The sequence below is a fragment of the Epinephelus fuscoguttatus genome, linkage group LG10 (assembly GCF_011397635.1).
Source record: "Epinephelus fuscoguttatus linkage group LG10, E.fuscoguttatus.final_Chr_v1".
Classification (NCBI taxonomy): Eukaryota; Metazoa; Chordata; class Actinopteri; order Perciformes; family Serranidae; genus Epinephelus; species Epinephelus fuscoguttatus.
The window spans coordinates 36280762-36301604 of NC_064761.1; the positions used below are offsets into that span (position 1 = coordinate 36280762).

General features: G+C 42.2%; 1 protein-coding gene across 2 annotated transcripts; it reads right to left on the minus strand.

Annotated features, from left to right (window-relative positions):
* Positions 1-5: 5 nt before the first annotated feature.
* znf648 (zinc finger protein 648) lies at positions 6-7069 on the minus strand. Of its 2 annotated transcripts, XM_049587849.1 has the most exons (3): positions 6965-7069; positions 6762-6882; positions 6-5120 (listed from the first exon to the last, which is right to left on the minus strand). In XM_049587849.1, exons 2-3 carry the CDS (start codon positions 6836-6838, stop codon positions 3608-3610), a joined length of 1590 nt encoding a protein of 529 aa, XP_049443806.1. In that variant the 5' UTR covers positions 6839-6882; positions 6965-7069; the 3' UTR covers positions 6-3607. The 2 variants fall into 2 exon arrangements, with proteins under 2 accessions (XP_049443806.1, XP_049443807.1); XM_049587850.1 differs by lacking the exon at positions 6762-6882 and having other exon boundaries at positions 6965-7027.
* Positions 7070-20843: the final 13774 nt, after the last annotated feature.

The window sequence follows — 20843 nt, forward strand, 5'->3', positions numbered from 1 at the left end:
TGAACTTACCATTTGATTAAAAAGCTTTTATTGAGATGGATCTTCAGACAAATATTTTTAACACTACAGATTTGCAATGTTTCTCTTTTATCCACAAGAGCTTAAAGGTATACTGTGCAGGAACTGCAGGCTGGTTTCTTGCATATTATTTTAACGTTTCTAAAGTGACTTGTGTATGAGCCGACTTTTTCATCTGGAGGTGGAGGGGATGGTGGATGTTGTGTCACCTACTGTAGGCGAGACGCCAGCGAAACTGCAGATTAGGGTTGCAACGGTATGAGATTTTCACATTATAAATGTCCCTGAAAATATCGTGGCTTCACAGTATCACAGAATTTGTATTATTATCAGTCAGAATGACCTGTAAAGGAATGAAAACAGAAGGGTTTTTAACCGTACTTACTGCAGACTACTGTTCGAGACTAACAAACAACACCAGCTGTGATTTAGCGAGCGACTGCTGTGTTTCCAGCAGTTATTTATTTATTTTTTTTATCTGATGCTGTATTTCCAGCAGGAATTGCACCCCAAGAGCCAAAACATGATCTTTTCCTCACCATAACCAAATGGCTCTTGTATCTAAGCCTAACCACATGTTAACCACATATTTTTTTTAATTAAAAGTTTCAATTTTTTTGTAACATAATAGCGTTCAAGTGTTACATAACAGTGGTTTGCAGAAACGTACAATGCCAACACTTTTTCTGGTGACTGGGTTGGGAATCGTCGGTTACTGTTTGTGAACTCAACATTCAAACTTGGCCCCACTTCCTTACCCTGCTTGTACGTACATTGCAAGCTAGGAACGTAAGTTTGTTGCAATGGAAAAGCTGATACTTTAGCAAGCTAACTCAGCTAACCGCCGGCACCTACCTATCCAGAAGAAAACAGTGTGTGATGATCTTCATCCCCATCCTCTTTCTCAGTGCTCGCCAGTAAAAGTAAACACCAACCCCAGATTTAGCCTCGGTCTGTATCCAGCTTTGTCTGCTTGGCTTTTCACCTCGCTATTGCAGGGATTTTTTTTGTGCGTTCGCTATCGTTAACTTTGTATTAAGTCCTGATCTCACCTGTGTGCTGTTATTGGCTGGGGGCTGCACACACAAATGCCCCAAACACAGCATACTAAGAGGAAATGCAAGCAGAGGGCAGAGTCTCTGCAGATAAATACCTGACACACACTTCTACTGGGTCATAAGGGACGACTGACAGGGGTTACTTCTGTATCAGTCTATACATTGTTTTTTAGGAAAATCCTGCACAGTATGCCTTTAAGCTCCAACATTAGGGCTGCACCATTAATCGAAATATTAACAAAATCACAATATGGCCAAGTGCAACATCCAAATCACAGGAGCTGCTATTTTTGGATAAAATATGTCACATCATATCATAATTAACAAAACATTCTGGTACAACAGAGATGCCCTGGCCTACCAGTCATATTCCAGATTTAATGGAACAAGCTTGTTTGGTACAGACCCCAGCAAAAATCACAACATCATGATTTTTATATGTTTTCCAGTGACAATTAGATGCAAAAATGACCATTCCCACATAAAACTGGCAGTTGAAATATTTGTCAAATTAATTGTACCATTATCTTGTTTGAATATTGTGCAGCCTTGTCCTACACACTCAAGTTTGAAAGACCCTCTCGCAAATCAAACATGCTTGTTGTGCTTGGCAATGTGATTAAAAAGAGCCACAGATTTACACCTCGCATTACATGCATACTGAAATTCAGACGTGACATATTTAAGATGCACTGCCAAACTAATGTATATGTTAAAGAACAAGTACGAGTACAAGATAATTCACATAGCAGTGTCCACTGCAAAAAGCAACACCTGACTGATTGATGAGCTTCCCTGAATCATTTAACTGTTCTGGTCTATTAATATGGTCACAGTAATGTGTCTCAAGAGTTTTGCAGCTAGTGCTGCTTGTGCGTTAAGAAAAAGTGCAGCATTCATAAATGGCCACAACTCACTGGACAATAAAAACAGCTGAAAATAAGTAAGTATTGATGTTGCTGGTTGCAGGCACATTAAGCTCCCCCTCCATCTGTCAGGAGGACTACACCTTGCACCCGCTTCCCACCATCAGTACTGGTTATCACAGCTGTCGTCTGCTCTATGTTTGGCTAATGTCACATTATGCTGAAGTGGGTTATATAAATCTGTGCATCTATGAAATCAGTGTGAGTAAGTGACGGTCCTTCTGAAATGCAATGCTCAGTGCCACTCATACTTGAATTCAGACAGCGTGCCTCACATTGGCCACATTCAGACTGACCAGGGCACTACAGCGTAGGTCATCATGAAAAACTGCCTGCATTTCCTACATGCAATGTTGCCGTGTTGTGCGTATTATCAAATCATTATTGTTAACTATCAACATTCATATTCTTACTTTTATAAAGGTTATTCTTGTAATGACTTTCACATCAAACCATTAAACTGTCAGCTCCAGTGTCAATGCTGGTGGCAATTTTTATCCTACATCATTCTCATCGAAACCCAGCACCACGGGGAGGGAGGGCGTGTGAGTGACATGGTTTAACAATTATCATACATACCTCAACATAAATAAACTGGTGCCCCAAGACGCTGAATGGATTGGATGCGTCTGTAACTGATTATTTGAACTAATGAAACCCTGCGTTTAGATATACAGTTGCAAATGAAGTGCACGGGTTTCCACGAATCCTGAAAAAGTCCTAATAAAAGGCACTGAATTCATTAATCCAAAGATTAGGCCTTCATTGGTCTTAAAACGTCTTAAATCAGTCTTTCAAAAGTCTTAAAATGGGAAGTATGAATCTGTTATTTTCTGACGTTGCATTTTGAAATCTTAAAATGACAGGTAATTTTAAAAAAAAAAAAAAAAAAATACCGTATAACTTCAATTAATAGCCCAGGCTATTATTTGCTTAAATCACTGAAATCAACAGGCCTATATTTGGGACAGGTCTTTAATTCCTTTTACACTAAACTGTTGCTCAGTAAACATGGGGTTTATATAAACCAGTATGAATTGATTGTTTAAAAATTAGGTTTTATATAATTCAAAGTGTGAATGGTTGTCTGTCTCTGTGTGTCAGCCCCGTGATAGTCTGGTGACCTGTCCAGGGTGTACCCCTTAACAGGATAAGCAACGGAAAATGAGTGAATGAATTGTCCTATCAATCAAAGGTAAAAAAAAAAAAAAAAAGGCTTGAATAATATCTTTAAAAAAACTGAACTGCTTGGCAACCAGACCAGGCCTCTAATTGAGACAGGCCTTTATTTGTCAAAATGCGTAGCCACACTGTACTGAATGCGTCTTGCGTTAATGTCACCAATAAGTCATGATGTGTTACAATAAGTATTTGCTCAAATTTCTCCTTATCTCTAGGTAGCATACTGTTGCTGTTTTTTTTTGTTTTGTTTTTTTGTCTTTCAGTTTTGGTTATTTTAAAATTGGTCTTTAATTTCATTCTACATGGCACTAAAAAAGTCTTAAAAAGTCCCACTTGCCTTAAGCTGGAGGAACCCTGAGTGCAGTACTAGTATACAGTACTATCACAGTGATAGATGTGCACAGTACCTGTCCTTTAACACATTCAAACATTCTCGTCCCTGTGGCTCAGCGTGTGCTGTGCCAGCTTTTCAGCACACTGGAAAGATTTGTCACACTCCACACAGACAAAAATCCTGCCAGCACAGTTTTGCTCCTGATGAACCTTCAGTGTGGCTAGATGGGTGAAGTTCCTGCTGCAGCCTGAGCAGCTGTGGGGTTTCTCTTTATTGTGGACGTACTGGTGACGAACAAGGCGAGAGGCCATGGCAAACGCCACGCCGCACTCTTTGCACTTATGAGGCCGTGCTCCGCTGTGAATGGCCTCGTGTTCGGTCAAGTTGGACGACTTGGTGAAACACTTGGAGCACACGGAGCAGACGTACGGACGCACTCCTGCGTGGATCTTCTGGTGCTCTGCCATACGACTGGCCAGGGCGAAGGCTTTCCCACAGTCGGGGCAGGAGAACGGTCTCTCACCCAGGTGCTTGCGCTCATGACGCTTCAGGGAGAGGGGTTTATTGAAGGTCTTGCCACAGTGTGTGCACGGGAAGGGCTTGTCATTGGTATGCATGTTCCTCTCATGCTTTCGCAGGTCAGAGGAGCGGATGAAATCCTTGCCACAAGTGTCACAGACGTAGGGCTTCTCACCAGTGTGTGTGCGGATATGCTTGCGGTAATCTGAGGACCAGATATAGGTCTTGACACAGAAGGGGCAGTGGTATGGTCTTTCACCTGTGTGCAGACGCTTGTGCTGCTGCAGCGTGCCCTGGTGAGAGTACGCCTTGCCACATATATCACACACGTGTGGTTTGAGGCCAGTGTGTGTCTGTAAGTGACTCTGTAGGTTGCAGAGCTTCTTAAAAGCCCAGTTGCAGTGTGTGCACTTGAAGGGACGGTGCTCTGTGTCAACTCCACCACGTTTCTTCATCGCTACCAAAAGTCGAGGGATCTTGTCTTCTTCGGTCTTCGTGTGTAATTTCTTAGCATGAGGATTATTTAGATTCTTCCTTTTGGTCTGTCTCCCAGCTCCGCCTGGAGAATACTCATCAACATTCAGCTCTTTGAGCTTAGATGCCCTCTGTTTAGCTGAGGCATTGCGTTGTATCTTACGACAGTTACTTTCCGTCTTTAGTGCAACATTCGAAAGCCCTTCGGTAGATCCATTTATTTTATTGTTCTCAATATGTTCAGTGCATTCTAGCTTTCCTCGACTGCCGTGGTCTTGGCCGTCTTCAGTTTCTTCTCCCGGTGAGAGCTCTGCAAACTTCTCCACCAGAGACCAGTTTGGTGTTTGAGGGTTCAGATAAAGGATTCCAGTGTCACTGCTCTCTGAAAGTGAGTTCATACCACAGATGCCGCCAAATGAAGAGTCAGTCTTCAGATGGTGAGTGTCAATTAAGATCCGTCCATGTGGGAGCGACGGAGTGTCACTTTGCCTCTCTGCGTGCTTTTCAACGACTTCCCCGTCAGACATCAGTGGGGAGATTTCATCAGCCATGTTCAACAGTGGAGTGAAATCATCTGCGTGAGTTTGAGGCTTGTCACGAATTATGGACCTGGAAATAATAAAATTTAACTTTAAGAAAAAAGCATCTTTATCATACCAACCATTTCTTTTTGAAAATATATGATCATATACATTTTTTTCACATAGATACAGCGTCCCTTAAGTCCCAAAAACGTGATATCTTTAATTTTGTCTGCACAAGTTAATTATCTTGTGGGAAGGATTTATTTTTTTGCAGGGTTCATACATATTTTTACCAATAAATTTCTAAGACTTTTCCATGACTTAGAGGCAAAAATTCATGTTAAAATGTACCTGTGAAACCAGTGAAAATGTTCCCGTACATGAGCACTACCATACACTGCATGCAAACCCTGCTGCTATCTTGCTATAGGGTAACATGATCTGAAAAATCTGGCTTGTGTCTTGAAGGAATAAGTGAGAATTAGCCACTTTTAGTGTACATGCTTTATGTACAAGGGTTCATTTCTGGACACGGCACCTGAATTGGTCCCATGTCTGGTGGTGGATGAGAGCTGGCAGCTGGCAGCTGGCAGCGGGTGTCACATTGGTCCCCAAGGTAAAAATGTCAGTAATGGGAGTTGATACCGCAGTTAATGTTAGCTCCTTTAGCACAGCTAGCACTGGCTTTCCCATGTCAAAAATTTTGAACGTTTTACTACACAGTCCTCATATTTCACATCCTGAGTCCTAGTCTTTCTAAAGCCATGCCTTAGACTCCTCCAAGTAAAACCAGACACTATTAAATCAGCATTTTCCTGGCATTGTGCAAATTGCACAACTCAGGTATCAATATGACTTTAGAAAGATGAACTGTCACATTGGATAGATGTTAAACTGGGGTTGGAATAAAAATTGTCTGAACGATGGTGTAAATGACGTCTAAGGATGTCGGGATATCATGTTGTATGTACGTTAACATTGGGACATTTTGCAGACGTGTTTTGTTCTACATACCTTACGATGAAATGTCATTATTGTACGTCAAGATGACATTGGCATGAGACGTTTGGAAGATTGGTTACGTAACACGATTTAAAACCAACACAATATTTACGTCATCTGTTGTCAGTATTTTACGTCAAATTCAAATTTAACCAAATATCAATGTCTAACAACGCTGGTGGCCAAGTGTGCACAGGCTGTCATCTAGGTAAGTGTCAGCAGAGGCAAAGCAGGTTGTCCACTAATTGGAAGATCAGCAGTTCATTTCCTGGTTCCTCCAGCCTCCATGTCGAAGTATCCTTAAGCAAGATACTGAACCCTAAACTGCTCTCAATAGCTGGTCCATCGGTGTGTGAGTGCAAGTGAATGGTTATGAGTAGCAGGTGGCTTCGGCCAACAGTGTGTGAATGTGTGTGTGAATGTGATATGTAACATAAAAGCACTTTGGGTGGTTGTAAGACCAGAAAAGTGCTGTACCAGTGCAGTCCATTTATCATTTGTCTCGTCCCCACAAGCTAATACCTTTTATCTTGTGTGCACAAAATAATAAATTGTTTCACCAGATGATAAGTGAATTCTCAAGATAATAACTTGTTCTCTCAAGATGATTCAACTTGTGCACATAAGATTAAAGTCATATTCTGCACACAACATAAAAAATATCACCTTTCAGGATTTTAAGGGCTCCATTCATGAATGAATTTCTCCCTCGTATAATACTCACCATTCAGCTACATTCACCAGGACCTTGTGTATATCCTTCACACAACCTTGCACCTTGCAGTCATATGGCTCGTGCATTCCCCAACTTCAGCATATGTTCCTCCATGAAAGCTTTCTCGTATCTTTCCATAAAAATACAACCTGCTCGGTCAACCACATGAATGCTAACTGCACAAATCTAAAACATTTTACTGAGCTACTTACCCTGCGGTCTCCTTCCGAGCAGCTCAGGTCCAGGAGATGCCACAGAGATAAACTAACCCCTCGGGTCTAGTATAACTCTGTGGCAGCAGCCGTCTCTGGGTCAGCATCTATCCTGCTAGTCAGCAATAGCAATGATATCTTAACAGCCTGGCTCATCTTACCTTTCACTGACTTGGCTTTCTGGCTGTTTGCCTATAGCCTGTGGAGTAAGCTTCACAGTATCAGAGGCTGAGAACAAATTCCCATTCACACTGCAAAACATAGAAACCAAACTTTTGTCAGCTGAAGTTAGAAACTGTTGTATTCACACCTTTATCTTAACTTTACTTACAGTTCAGTGAGTTTCTTGTTTTCCTGACAACTCTTTAACTTTTTAAAAGGCAGACTTTTAGAAATAAACACACATATGTTTGTCATTCGGCCATATTTGTGCAGCATTTATATTTTAATTCTATTTAGGTCATGAGGTCACATGTGCTTTAATGAATGTAGGCAATTAAAACAAATGTCACATATGTAACCTACACTGCTAAATAAATGCTAACGTGTTTGGGCTTTAATTGTTATTTCCAGTGACACAGCCTATTTGCAGTGATTAAATTAGCATCACACTAATGATGAGTTTCAGATCACAGCCACGGCCCGAGAGCTTCCACTTCTATTTTAAGTCCACATGTATTTACCTATGATGGCCTCAGTGTGTCGCTGTTTATCTGCTTTTTTGTGAGCCATGCACACTATGGAAAATCCCCAGTTCCATTCATTAAAACAAACAAAAAAAACCTCAGAGGAAATGTTATCTTTGTGTGCATCTAATAGTGGACATGTGTGTTGTTTAACAAAACCAGACTGTTCTCAGTTTAATGTTTGAAAAGAATATAAAGTATAAAGGATGTGTATCAGCTCCTTTTCTCTCTCTTTTCATTCAAACAGAGAGCCTTTGTTTTGAATTATGTTTTGTTTTGAATGGTTTTAATTTGGTGAAACTGCCTTTGGGAACACTATGTGCAGCTTTAGATGATAAATAAGTTGCACTGCAGTGTTTCAGTCAGTAGGTGACCTCCTGTCTCCTCGAGATGATGCAGGAGCCATTCATAATTTAAAAGCAAATTGTCAATGTGTACTTAGTTTGATATACACGTCTCAAAAGGGGTGTATAAAGTTTTTGAACCCCACTATTTCTCCTTAAGTCACTGAGTGAAAAGAAACAAAAAACTCCCTTATACAGATAAACCTACACCTTAGACTTTTATAAATATACAGTTTTTATTACCACCTAACTTTGTCACACAAAATAAATAAAATGTAAATATATAATGTTAATTACCAAATATTTATCTAATAAAATATAAACCTGTCTTCGTATATAACCTAAAGTACCAGGTATCTGCGACTTACAAATATAAACCAGTCTAAATGTAAGATATTTGTATTATCAATTATCTTTGCCTTACAAAAAAGTAAATATTAATATTACATATGTATCTTCATCAGCTTGTCCTGTTATCTTTTTAAAATTTTGATAAATGTCTATATAAAATCTTGATTCATGTTTTTATACCTTATTTTAAATTGAACAGGCTGTGTCTTCATCAGTGTAGAGAAATATTTTTTATAATCTTTCTTAAAATGCTCATCACCAACTGGACAAAATCCTTCTGTGTGTTCTTCCTCAGACACATAGCTGTAGATTTTGAGGGGACGCAGGAGACATGTCCCCCTCAATATTTAGAACATGTGCATTTGTCCACCCAGATAAAAACTTAAAAGTAGCAGAGAACTTTTGTTTGGACAAAATTAAAGACATTGGTACCATGAACTGGTGCAGAAAAATCCAGCAGCAGCCTCTGGAGCTGAAAAATGAAGCCGGTGCTGAAGTACCAAAAACTGCAGTTCATCAACTGACCACTTGAGGCTGGCTCCAAAACAAGGTAAATCCCTGTAAACTGCTGTATTAAAATGTCCAACTTTACAGCAGAAATAAACATGTTTATAGCCAGGTACGAAACTGGTTTCAGTCTCTGTAGCCAATTTCAACATTCATGACAACAGCACAGGGTATGACTCACCAGTTTACATTTTATTAAGGCTAAAAGATTAAAGGCAGGGCCACTTTGAGTGACAAGCTGTCTCAGATCCACCCCTGGCTCCTCCACAGCTCCAAGTTTGATCACTTCTGGCTCCAAAAAAACAAGATGGCGACAGCAGAAATGCCAAACTCCAGGCTTTAAAACAGGAATCTACAAACCAGTGGGTGACATCACCGTAGCTGCGTCCATTATTTATACAGTCTATGGTAAAAATTCATCAGTATGCAGGACATTAAGTGTTTACCGCTCAAAATTTTCTTGCAGAGGACCCCCAAAAACCCCATTTCATATGTTCAGCCTATGTTGAAACAGCCTACGCCTCTGCTCAGAAGAGGAAGCAGTCCACTCTTTGACACTGTAAAGACAGACAGGGCTCAGGCAGCTCGCATGTCTTAAGTAATTGAGAAGTTCTCGTGAGGCTCATAATTCGTAATTAAATGGACAGTGCTGGTCTGCACCCGGTGCATTTTCCCAGAGGAGCAGATTGAAACTAGACACTTAACAAATCACCTTCACAAAGCTGCGTTTTAAACTCAGATGTTCCTCAACACGTATCGAGTTTTAGTCTCTGCAGAGCTTCTCCTGTGTCGTTTCCCACACAGCAACACCACTACATGCTGGTAAATTTCCTAATGTGTGCTTTTAGAGATATTGAACAATGTGCCCTGTGTTAGCTAATGTTTGTATCTGGAAGATGTTGTCATATCCTAATTTAGAAATAAGTCCTGCAAAGAAACAATGCATGGTATCAGCAAAAAAGCAAAATGAAGATCTTTAAAGATAAAGTGTGCAAGACTCATGGAGAAATATTCCCTCCCAGTCATGACTTATGACACACTAGAAGAGTGTGACAGTGTATTTATTTTCACATCACTTATGACGTGCAAGGTACCCTCCTGCATCTGCTGCTGACATTTTGGGATGCCGTGTCAATTTACGCCTGATACATACATCGTGTCTTTTCAAAGCACACTTCCATTTTCACAGAATATTTACAGTTTCTGCTCATTAGATACACACAGTCTTCTTCAACACTCACTAACAACACAGGTGAAACACCTTGTATTTATGTTTATTTTCTTGTGCAACAAAAGCACATGGTTACGTTTAGAGGAAAACATGGTTTGGCCTAATGTTAACATGGGAAGTGAACAGGGGGCTCCTGGGTGAAAGTCCAGGGTTTGTTGGACTCGTACACCTTCCCTACAGCCCACTCTATCGGGACATCCAACTCTTTTATTTTGTTTCAAACTGAAACCGTCTGGTGGCATTACAAACGTATGCCCCCCGGTGATGTATCATACCGACGATGTTACCGGTGGCGTTTCTCACTGACACCGTCCAGTAGCATATACACTCACTAAGTTTACATGCACAGATAAGTTGAGCTATGGTTATAGCTTGACTAAGCCATTTAGATGACTACTGTCCTTGTCCCAGTACACAAGTACAGGAGGCTGAATTATTGACTGAAGTCTGTTGGACTCCGCTATAGTCCTAGACCTTTCTCTGGTTGACCATTTACGTCACAGACCAAACAGTTGAGCTTCGTCTATCTGTTCCTCCACTTTTTTGAACAGGTCGCAATTCTGTGTTTTCCTCCCATTCATGTATTTCATTCACTCATTCATCTTCTAACCGCTTCATCCTCTTGAGGGTTGTGGCCAGCTGACATCGGGCGAGAGGCAGGGTTCACCCTGGACAGGTCGCCAGACTATCGCAGGGCTGACACATAGAGGCAAACAACCATTCACACTCACATTCACACCTACAGACAATTTAGAGTTATCAATTAACCTAGTCCCCAATCTGCATGTCTGTGGGAGGAAGCTGGAGTGCCCAGAGAGAGCCCACACTGACACAGGGAGAACATGCAAACTCCTCACAGAAGGGCTCCCACACCCGGGATCGAACCGGCAACCCTCTTGCTGTGAGGCGAGAGTGCTAACCACCACATCACCGTGCCGCCCCCATTCATGTATTTAAAATATTTAACTCTTTCAGCTTACACAACGTGACCTGTGTCTCCTCGTCCATCCAAAAGTGTACAGCTCTGGATGCAGATTTTGCCACCTGTTCCGCATTTAATGCTGTTCGTCCTCCAGGTCAAAGCCCGGGGCGGAAACTGTGGAACACACGCGGAGCACTGAGGACAGTTTGGGTCCAACTGACTGTATACCTGCAGGAGGAACTCCCAGTCATATTATCTGGGAGTGTTAGGACGCATTCACACTGGCGCTATTTGGTCCACTTTAAACGAACCCTGGTCCGCTTCCACGGATAGTTTGGTTCATTTGGAGTGGTGTGAACGCTTATTTGAACTCTGGTGCCAACCAAATGAGCGAACCCTGGTCCTCTTGAAAACTGGGGGTCTTGGTTCACTTGCAAGTGAACCCTGGTGTGCTTTGCTTACAGTGGGAAATGCAAATGGACTATCCAGCGAACCAAAGAGAGGAAGTGAACCAAAGAGAGGAAGTGATGTAGAGAGCAGTGCATTTTGGTGTTTGGTGTTTTTGTGGTGACCAAGCCAGCTGAAGAGGATGGATTTCTGTTTTTGGTCCTGGCCAATCAATGAGCCGGGTTTTCTTCTTCCTCATGCTTTTTTTCTTCCTGGTCAGTGGTCGTTTCGGGCAATAATGCATGACGTTGTCCAGGCAGTTTGGTCCACTTTAAAACGTACAGTGTGAATGTGAACCGAACCAAATGAAGGTGTGAAATTTTTCGGCACTCCCCGCCCAATCAAACCGAGTCTCCTGGACTATCTTGGTGTGAATGGGCCCTCAGTCCAACTTTGAGCTGTACGATTAGTACAGTTACAGTCGGACTAACGCAAGAAATGGTTTTTCTCTGATGTCATGTAAACACACTGACTGATGCGTCCAGTGGCGCATCATTCCGCTACAAAAGGTGCCTTTTTGCATCGGTGTCTGACACCGAAAATGCTGACAAATCAGCCCATTCTCATTCCCAAGGCGTCAAATATAGCTGCTTTATCTGCAGAGACTGTGTTTTCTTCTTGTCTTCTTTGCTCAAGACGTTATTGGTTGTGTACCCCAGGTCAGGGCTTTATAAAAAGGCAGTGACCAGTTGCAAGGCTGTAAGCAGCAGGCATCCAAGAGACACAACACTGAGGAAACACAAATATAGCGCCAAACAAGGGTGGATCTGGGGTCGGCTTTTACTTTCACTTTTGCTGGCAAGAGTGTTTACAGCCAGCAACTGACAATTCTGCATAGTGTACCTTTAAGAAAACTACAAAAACAAAGCACAGGTGTGGGTCGGTGACATTGAAAATGAGCTCTAGAGCACAGTAAAGTAAAATAGTTGTTGGCCACATTATGACAGGGAGCTCCATCCTTTCTGATTTATCTGTTTTAGTTATATAACTGTAAAACACACAAGGGAGGTTTATGTCCATTTGAAGTCACGACTTTTGTTTTCAAAGGGGTAAATCAAGTCCCACGTTTGTAGTAAAATGAAAAATAGTTCAAAGTGATATAAATCTAAAGCTGGTCAGAGAGAGTTGAAATGTTCATGACTGTGTTTTTGTGTTCGTCAACTGGAAGCTGTCACAACAAAGCTGCGGTGGACGTTACCAAAGTGTCTTTTGCAGTGACGCAATAAATGAACTCGGATGCTGAAGCTGTACTAACAAACAGTCTAAGGAGCATCACCCAGGAATTCCCTGTTGGGATTAAAAAGATTGTGGTTTGTTAGTTTATGGGGTGTTTGTGTTTCTTCCAGACCCCCAGTCATGATCAAAGAAATAAAGGAGAGGATAAAACACATGCTCGCTCTCACTGAATCTGAGACGTCTGAGCTTCAATCAAATGTTGTCCATTCATTTAAAATCTTGTTTTACATCATAGTCTCTCCATTCCTCCTGGCTGAACTCAGTGTGTGACTTTGCAGGATACTTGTAATAAGGCCCATCGACGAACATGTATGTTTTAAAGAGGTTAAATGTGCTTGTCTAGAAAGTAGGACATGAATGAACTTTTCATTGGTGTATACGTAACTTACTGGCACACTGCAAAGAAAAAGTGCAGAGTCATTCCGGGGGTGGCTCCCACATTTCATGGTGGAGTAGCCCGCCTTAATTGAGAACATACCACATCTTGGAATTTTCCACAGAAGACAACTTCTCCGGCTGTGGAAATGGTTGGATTTGCTTCGCTACGCATCCAGTTGCACAAGTTGTGCCCTGGCTGCAGGACATCGACACACATTGTACCACTTTATGCAGACATGATGTAGTTTCACTGTTCAGTATATTCTGTGTAGATTTGGATTTTTGAACACATATTTCTTGTGGTTTTGTTGGCAATTTTGTTGCTCTTTGTGGTTGTTTTATGTCTCCATCAGGTAATTTTAGGTGTATTTTAGTCATTTTGTGTCTTCTCATGGTTGTTTTGTGTCTTTCTGTGGACATTTTGTGTTTACTTTTGCTAATTTTGTGGGTTTTTGGTCACTTTATATCTCTTTGTGGTTGATTTGTGTCTCAGTTATATCATTTTATGTGTTTTATATTCATTTTGTGGCTTCTTGTGGTTTGTTTGTTCTTGAGGTTGTTTTATGTCTGTTTAGTTATTTTGAGTGTCCTTACAGTTCCTTTGCATCCTTTTTGTGGTCTGTTTGTGTCTCTCTGTCGTCATTTTGAGGCTTGCTGCTCAGTACGTGATAATCTGAGTGACATTTTGAGGGCGAAGGCCAGGGATCTCCTAACATTCAGTCCCCTGGGCCTGTGCCTGGTAGGCCCCCTCAGTAATTTGTCTATGGATGGAATTACAGTCTTTCTGACACACACATAGTACAAGGAACTGTTGTACCAAAGCAGAAGACCATGCCAGTAAAGTGATGTTCTGTCTTAATTAACAATGTCAGAGTGCTGAGTTATCTTAATCTAACACAGGGTCTTGAACCCACTTTCTCTTATGGGCCTTATCTCCTATCAAACAAAGTGCTGTTTTAAGAAATTATCAGACACTGTGGGAGTGAGTTGTGAATTACCAGGGACGCTGCAGAAACATCAGTCATCAGTGACACCATAATTTAAGGAATTGAGACAGCGTGGTCACATCATATCTGGGAGAAAGTTAACAAAGTCATGCCCTCTTTCAGTGGCATGTCCTTTAGAACTGACAACTTTTGAGAATCCTTCCAGGTGTTTATACTTCTGTCTGTTGTACCAAAGCCACATAGACCATGCCAGTAAGATGCAGTCATGATACTTTACAGGTGATTTCAAAGATCAAAATGAGTGTCAGAGTGCTGAGAGGGGCTCAGTGTGTGGAGAAGGTTTGCTAACACAGGGTCTTGAACCGCAGGATCCTAATTTATGGGTTATCTCCCTCTTCAAAGTGCCACTCTGCTGCTTTCTCTTGTTTTACTCATAAATTATCAGAACTGTGGGAGTGAGTTAAAGGAATTATGGGACGCTGAGACGTTAAAGTCTCTCGGCATCATCAGGACACCAATTCCCAATTTAAGGAATTAGGAGACTAAAAGCTTCTCATTCCATTCACCTTCATATTGAAGCTTCCAATAAAAGTCATGCCCTCTTTGTCTGTGTCCTTTTAAAAAGCAACTGCCAAGAAGACGTTTTGAGAATCCTTCCAGGTGTTTATACTTCTGTCTGTCTGTGGACAGATTTTGCCACATAGCATCACAAGCGTGCAAGATGCAGTCATGATACTTTACAGGTGTTTAGTTAAGATCAAAATGAAGGTTGTGGTCTCAGCAATAGTAGGGAAGTAGGGAAGGAGCTATTGATGCCCTGCACTTTACGCTCCAGGCCCACATTTGTTTTAAAGGTCCAGCGTGTAGGCTTTAGGAGAACATATTGACAGAAATGGAATATAATATAATAAGTATGTCATATTCATGTCAGCCAGTATAGTTAGCAACCCCCTCCGTGACAAGAGCATCAATAAAACACTTATTTTTTAATGTAAAACTGCTTTATTCAGTGTTTTTACCGGTTTAAATCAGAGGATGAAACCTCTGCGGACAATTCAGCTCCCGGTGAAAACCTTCTGAACATTGAACACTGGAGGAATTCTAACCAGGAGATATTTCAGCTGGTTGCAATTAGCAGTCCACAGTCTAAAAAACAACAAAACCGGTTGTGATTTAGCAAGTAATGCTGTGTCCCAGTGGCTTTTTAGACTCCAAATGTGGGTGTTTTGTAGCGATCCATTGCTGTTTTTCCATCAGCGTCTTAGGAACCAAACTTGAATGTTTTGTAGCGACCTGTTACTGTGTTTCCATCAGCTTTAAACCACCAGATGTGGGTGTTTCGTAGCGATTAGTTGATGTTTTTCCAACAGCTTTTTAAGCTCCAAACGTGAGTGTTTTGTAGCGACCTGTCACTGTGTTTTGATCAGCTTTATAGGAACCAAATGTTGGTGTTTTATAACGACCTATTGCTGTTTTTCCAGCGGGGATAGTGCCTTGAAAAAAGTAATTTACAGAGATATTGCTTCATTTCCCGTCAGGATACCGGCACGAAGAGTGGTTGTTTTTTTACTGAGACTTAACTGCTTCTCCAGTGGGTATAGTGCCATGAAAAGTGGGTGTTTACTGAAACATTGCTGCATTTCCTGCTGGGATTTTGCCCCCAAAACTCTGTATTTTAAGCCAATACATATCTTTTCCTAGCCATAACCAAGTGGTTTTTGTGCCTAAACCTAACCACACATTATCCAGAGTGTTGTTGAAATGTAAAGTTTCAATGTTTCTGTGACATAATAAGGTGCAAATTTAACACATCTATGGTTTGCAGAAACAAATAGTGCCAACATTTCTGGTGACTGGGTTGGTACCCTCATATTCCAAAATTTCCACACTGCTGACGGTCAGTGTTTTGACACTCAATACAGTTCACAGCTCAGTTTCAAAACACGTGAGCTGGAATTTGAAGGCGGGGGAGGAGAACGCGTCATGACAGAAGCAGTGAAAGAAACAGTCCAGACAGAGAGTCCAAGTAAACAAATCAATTATGAAAACAACTGGCTTCATTCAGTCCTACATGTCAGCTCTGACTGGTGTCTTTTTATTTCATTCAGATAAACTTTGAAAAAAAATGGTACAGAGGTGTTTACTCCTGTTTAGTTGGTCCTGCAGGGAAAAGGCTTTTATTAAGTGAAGTCTAACAAAAGGCTCTTTTAAGCATCAAGGCTAAGTCTTTCAAGACTATGTTGCAAATGTTTTGCATTTTCCAAAAGAACAAAATGCACTTGAGTAGCATACACATGTGAGAGAACTTTTTGTCCCAACTGTGTGCAACCTGACACCAGGGAGTTTAGCCAAACAGGATAAGAGGAAAAAAAAAAACTTCTAGGAAGAAGGGTCTAGCCTGGTCTTGTCAGCCAAACACAGAGGAGGAAAACATGTGAGGCTCGACACATGTTCTCAGCTTCTCATGTTGGCAATTATATTTAGTGCAGATCATCTTACTGTAAAGCATGAAGCAAACTCTTATCATCACACTAATATAGATACCACACAAAATTCATGCACATGGGCAACACATCTAAAATTCCTGATTGGTTTGTGTAAACCTGGTTTCAGCTGTAAAACACTTTGATCTTTCTCGTTAACTTTAAACGTTTTCCTGTTAACCCACAAACTCACTGATGGAAAGTCAACACCAGACTGAGTATTTTCACCACCAAATCCTGGGCCCTGTGCATAAACATCTCCGTGGGCCCCCCACTCTTCCTCTTTTTGTTTGTGCATGGTTCTTGTGGAGTGTCTCTATAATGTTTCCTTTACTTGATATTGAAATCTACTGTTGTGCAGAGAGGACTACACACTCTGCTTTTGAACTACATCTCCCATCTGAGCATGAGTTGTGCAGCACAGGTGTTTCTGATTGCTTTGATGAATCACATAAAGACTGTTCATTGTGCTCATGTGCTGATTGTTACCCTGATGAAGGTCCTCTGACCGAAAGCTTGGTTCATTAAACATACTTGCATTGATCCAAGTGTGCAGATACTCTTTTCTACATGAGTTTGACACATGGTTTTCTGGCACCTTGGCATATTCTGGTCGTGAGTGCGGTGATTTGCTCCTAGTTGCACCTTTAAGAGGTGAAAGGGGCCTCAGGTAGCTTCAGCTATTATTTTTTTATTTATTTCTTTACTCCCAATCGCGAGCCAGATTTGGCCCACAGGCTGCAAGTTGAATATCACTGCGCTATAGATAAGCGACTGTGGGTGCCCGTAGAGCCCAGTCTCAGTCTGAAGTCATCGAAATCCGGTGCTTAGACAGTGACTTGCGGCCTCAGAAACCAACAAAAAAAGGCATCCTTTAACGTCGGCATGATACGCGGCCAGGTGCCATTACAGTTTAACTAGGGTGACCATATTTTGATTTCCAAAAAAGAGGACACTCGGCCTGGTCATGAGATAGGGCTCGGTTCGGTTTCGGACATAACAAAACAGAATGACTGTCAAGTTTGGACAGAGTGCCCATGAGTGTGTTAGAGTGCCCGTGCCGCACTCTAACACACGCACACACAAACAAGGAAAACCGGACATTATCATCAATTTATAAACACCCCCAGACGCCCCGGACAGGACGTGAAAAGTGGACATGTCCGGGCAAAAGAGGCCGTTTGGTCAGCCTGCGGTGTCAGGGGGAAACGCAGTGGGACAAGGACGAAAGTTAAGGCGGCAAAAGTCCGACTAGGGTGGACGGGAGGGGTGGTGGATGAGTCCAATAAACACCGACTTTCACCCTAAACAGCGGTGTTCATGTCCCATAAGATTCTAAAGCCAAACCCTGTTCTTTTTTCCTAAACCTAACCATGTGTGTTTGTTGTTGAAGGTAAAAAAACAATTCGTCAGCGTCAACAACCAACGCACCCAGGGTACCTTGCACGCTCTATGTGGAAAGTGGAAAGTCCATGATCAAACATCAATATGTGACGAGGTCGGAGTGAGAATGTGTTGGCCTGTGTCATCCTTTTCAAAAGTCTCTGTTTTCGCCTGTCCACACTAAAACACAAGTTTTGAAAGCAGCATTATCAAAGGTCTTGGTTTTAGGGGTGTCAGAATGCCAGATAATAATGGACAGGCTGTCTGCAGATAGTGTCCTCAGCTTTTCAGTCAAATCCATCCTTCGCTCCTCCATAGCTCCAGCCTCTCACCCAAATATGGTCACTTCTGGCTCCAAAAAAGCAAGATGGCAGAAATGCCTTGAGGTTTCAAAACAGGATTTCACAAACCAGTGGGTGATGTCATGGTAGCTACATCTATTATTTTTACAGTCTATGGTCATCATGTATTTTGTGTAAAGAACGAAGGTTCTGCAAACTGTCATCTGTCATCGTCTGAAACGTGTCCCATATTCCATAAACGGTTGTGATTGGCCTGGCCCACCGGGCTGTATGGAAATCAGTTTGAACAGGAGGGGAAGCAGACGTATTTGCCAAACTTAAATAAGAGCTCACAGATTCGTCTGGTTCTGAGGCTAATGGGAACATGCATTGAGCTTATTCTTAGGCTTGTCACACATTCTCATGTTTCTCATCACCGGTCAGCTGTGATGTATGTGCAGCAGGACTGCCATAATAGGACACACACCAGAACATGAGGAAGCTCCTTGTCCAAGATTTTGTGCTGAAATTGGATGTAACCTTTAACTGGACCTTGTTGCTGTTCATTATCTGTCTTAAGACAATATTTTAGTTGTTCAGTCTACTAGTAACAGATAAAATCTGAGCTTTAAGGCCATATTTAATCACGGCGGTCAGGACAGTTCTGGTCATACAACTGCTTGTGTTTGTTTGAAATCTTGATGACGTTTGTCACAATTGGTGGCGGTCATGCTCCTCCGTCCAGAGTTCTTTAACCTCTCTGTCTCACTGTGCGGCTCTGCTTTCACAGCTGCTCAAGTTTCCGACCATCAGGCCGGCAACACTGTGACAGTTTTCGCTACATGTCCCCAAACCTACCACCGCAGGGGAGGAGGCTTTGGGAGGTTTGAAGATGTGGGGGAGGGGTGGGACAGAAAAACAGCCAGTTCTGTTCTGTTGTCACCAGTGATTGTAGTGATTCCCGCGGCTGCAGGGCCTCTAAAGCAGAAGAGACTGCAACAATGTGATGAGATTAGAGCTAAGACAGGGTGGTGCTTCTCAAGCTATCTGATTAGGTCCAGAGCCTCTGATTGAATCGCAGCTCAGATGCCTAATGTAATGAAAAGGGCAAAGTGAGATTAAGCGGTTTGTCGTGATATTTGATACTGCACTGGCTCTCCAGGACATAAGAAGCCATAGTTGTGGTTCGTAAACTGTCTTTGTTATGTATACTACACATACTCTTGACCTGCTTGTTGTTATGTAACAGCCTGGTATGGAGCCCCACCCCCGCCTCTCTTCCACACACCAGATTGCCCGAGTTTAGACTCCGGCTGCCATGGCAACAAGGCTGTAGGCATAATGGTTTTCCTCGTGAGACCTCCGCTTTGTCCTGTTTATCTGCCCAGGGTATCTGAAATATCAATTTATCCTCATATTGTTGCCAAAGTGGTCCATTCACATACTGTTACAGCCCATCAATGGAGTCAGATAACACAGGAGAAGCTGAGGAGGGCTCCACTTTTAATGCAATGGGAACAACTCAAAAGGTTGTGCAACAATGAATATGCAGTGCAATATATGCACCTCCTCGGGTATCAGCTCAGTGTGTGCTGAAAGCCTCAGTCAAGAGAGTTCGTTTGTGGTAAAGTGACTCTTCTTATTTTGTCTCTCCATTGTACTAAACATCTTGATTTGGCAGTAAACTCTGAACCCAGTTTGACTTTTGTGTATTCTCAGACTGCTGTCAAACAATTCTCTGTGAGCAAATACCACTACACACACTGTGACTCCGGTCTATTTATGGGCATCTATTGCTAAATCAAGAAAAAGAAAATAGAGATATGGGAAAACTGTAGGTCCCTTTATGGACATAAGCTAAAATAAGATTGGTTGGCCAGACTGTGCAAAATACTAATAGTGGTGAGGCGATGAGAGAAGCAAAAAGACTTCTCAGTAAATGACTCTGCTTCTGTCTGGAAACATTTAGAAAAGATTATCAACTTCAAACCTAAAGCTCCCCACTCCTCTTGTGACTTGGGCCCAGCAAACATCCTGAATGAGTTTTGCTGTGGCTTTGAAAGACAATGGGACACTCCTGACACCATCCCCCGTGACCCCATCCAGCAGCTCCTCCTCCACCACCACCACCCATGCCAGAGTCCCCCTCCTCCCCCACCACAGGGATGAGAGGAGAGAATGTTAACAGGCTGTTTAAAGGACAGAATCCGTGCAAAGCTGTCTCTACCTCCACCCTGAAGCACTGTGCTTATCAACTGTCTCCTCACTGGAGACATGCCAACTACCAGCCTGCTTAAAGACCACCACGATCATCTTTGTTCCCAAAAAACCCCCAAAGACTACAGGACCTAGTGAATGCAGCTCCATCACCCTGAGCTCTGTGGTTATGACGTATTTTTAGTGTCTTGGTTTGTCCCACCTTGAAACCCTTACTAACCCACTCCTGGACCCCTGCAGTTCACCAACAGTGCCAACAGATCTGTAAGCAACATAGTAAACATGGCCCCCCATGACATCCTCCAGCCTCTGAACTCCTCAGGAACCTACAACAGGATCTTGTTTGTACACTTCATCTCTGCCTTGAACACCATCATCCTGGGTCTGCAGCAGGGCAAGCTCTACCAGCTGCACCTGTCTGACTTCACCTGCAGATGGATTACAGCAGACTTTCTGTGCATGAAGC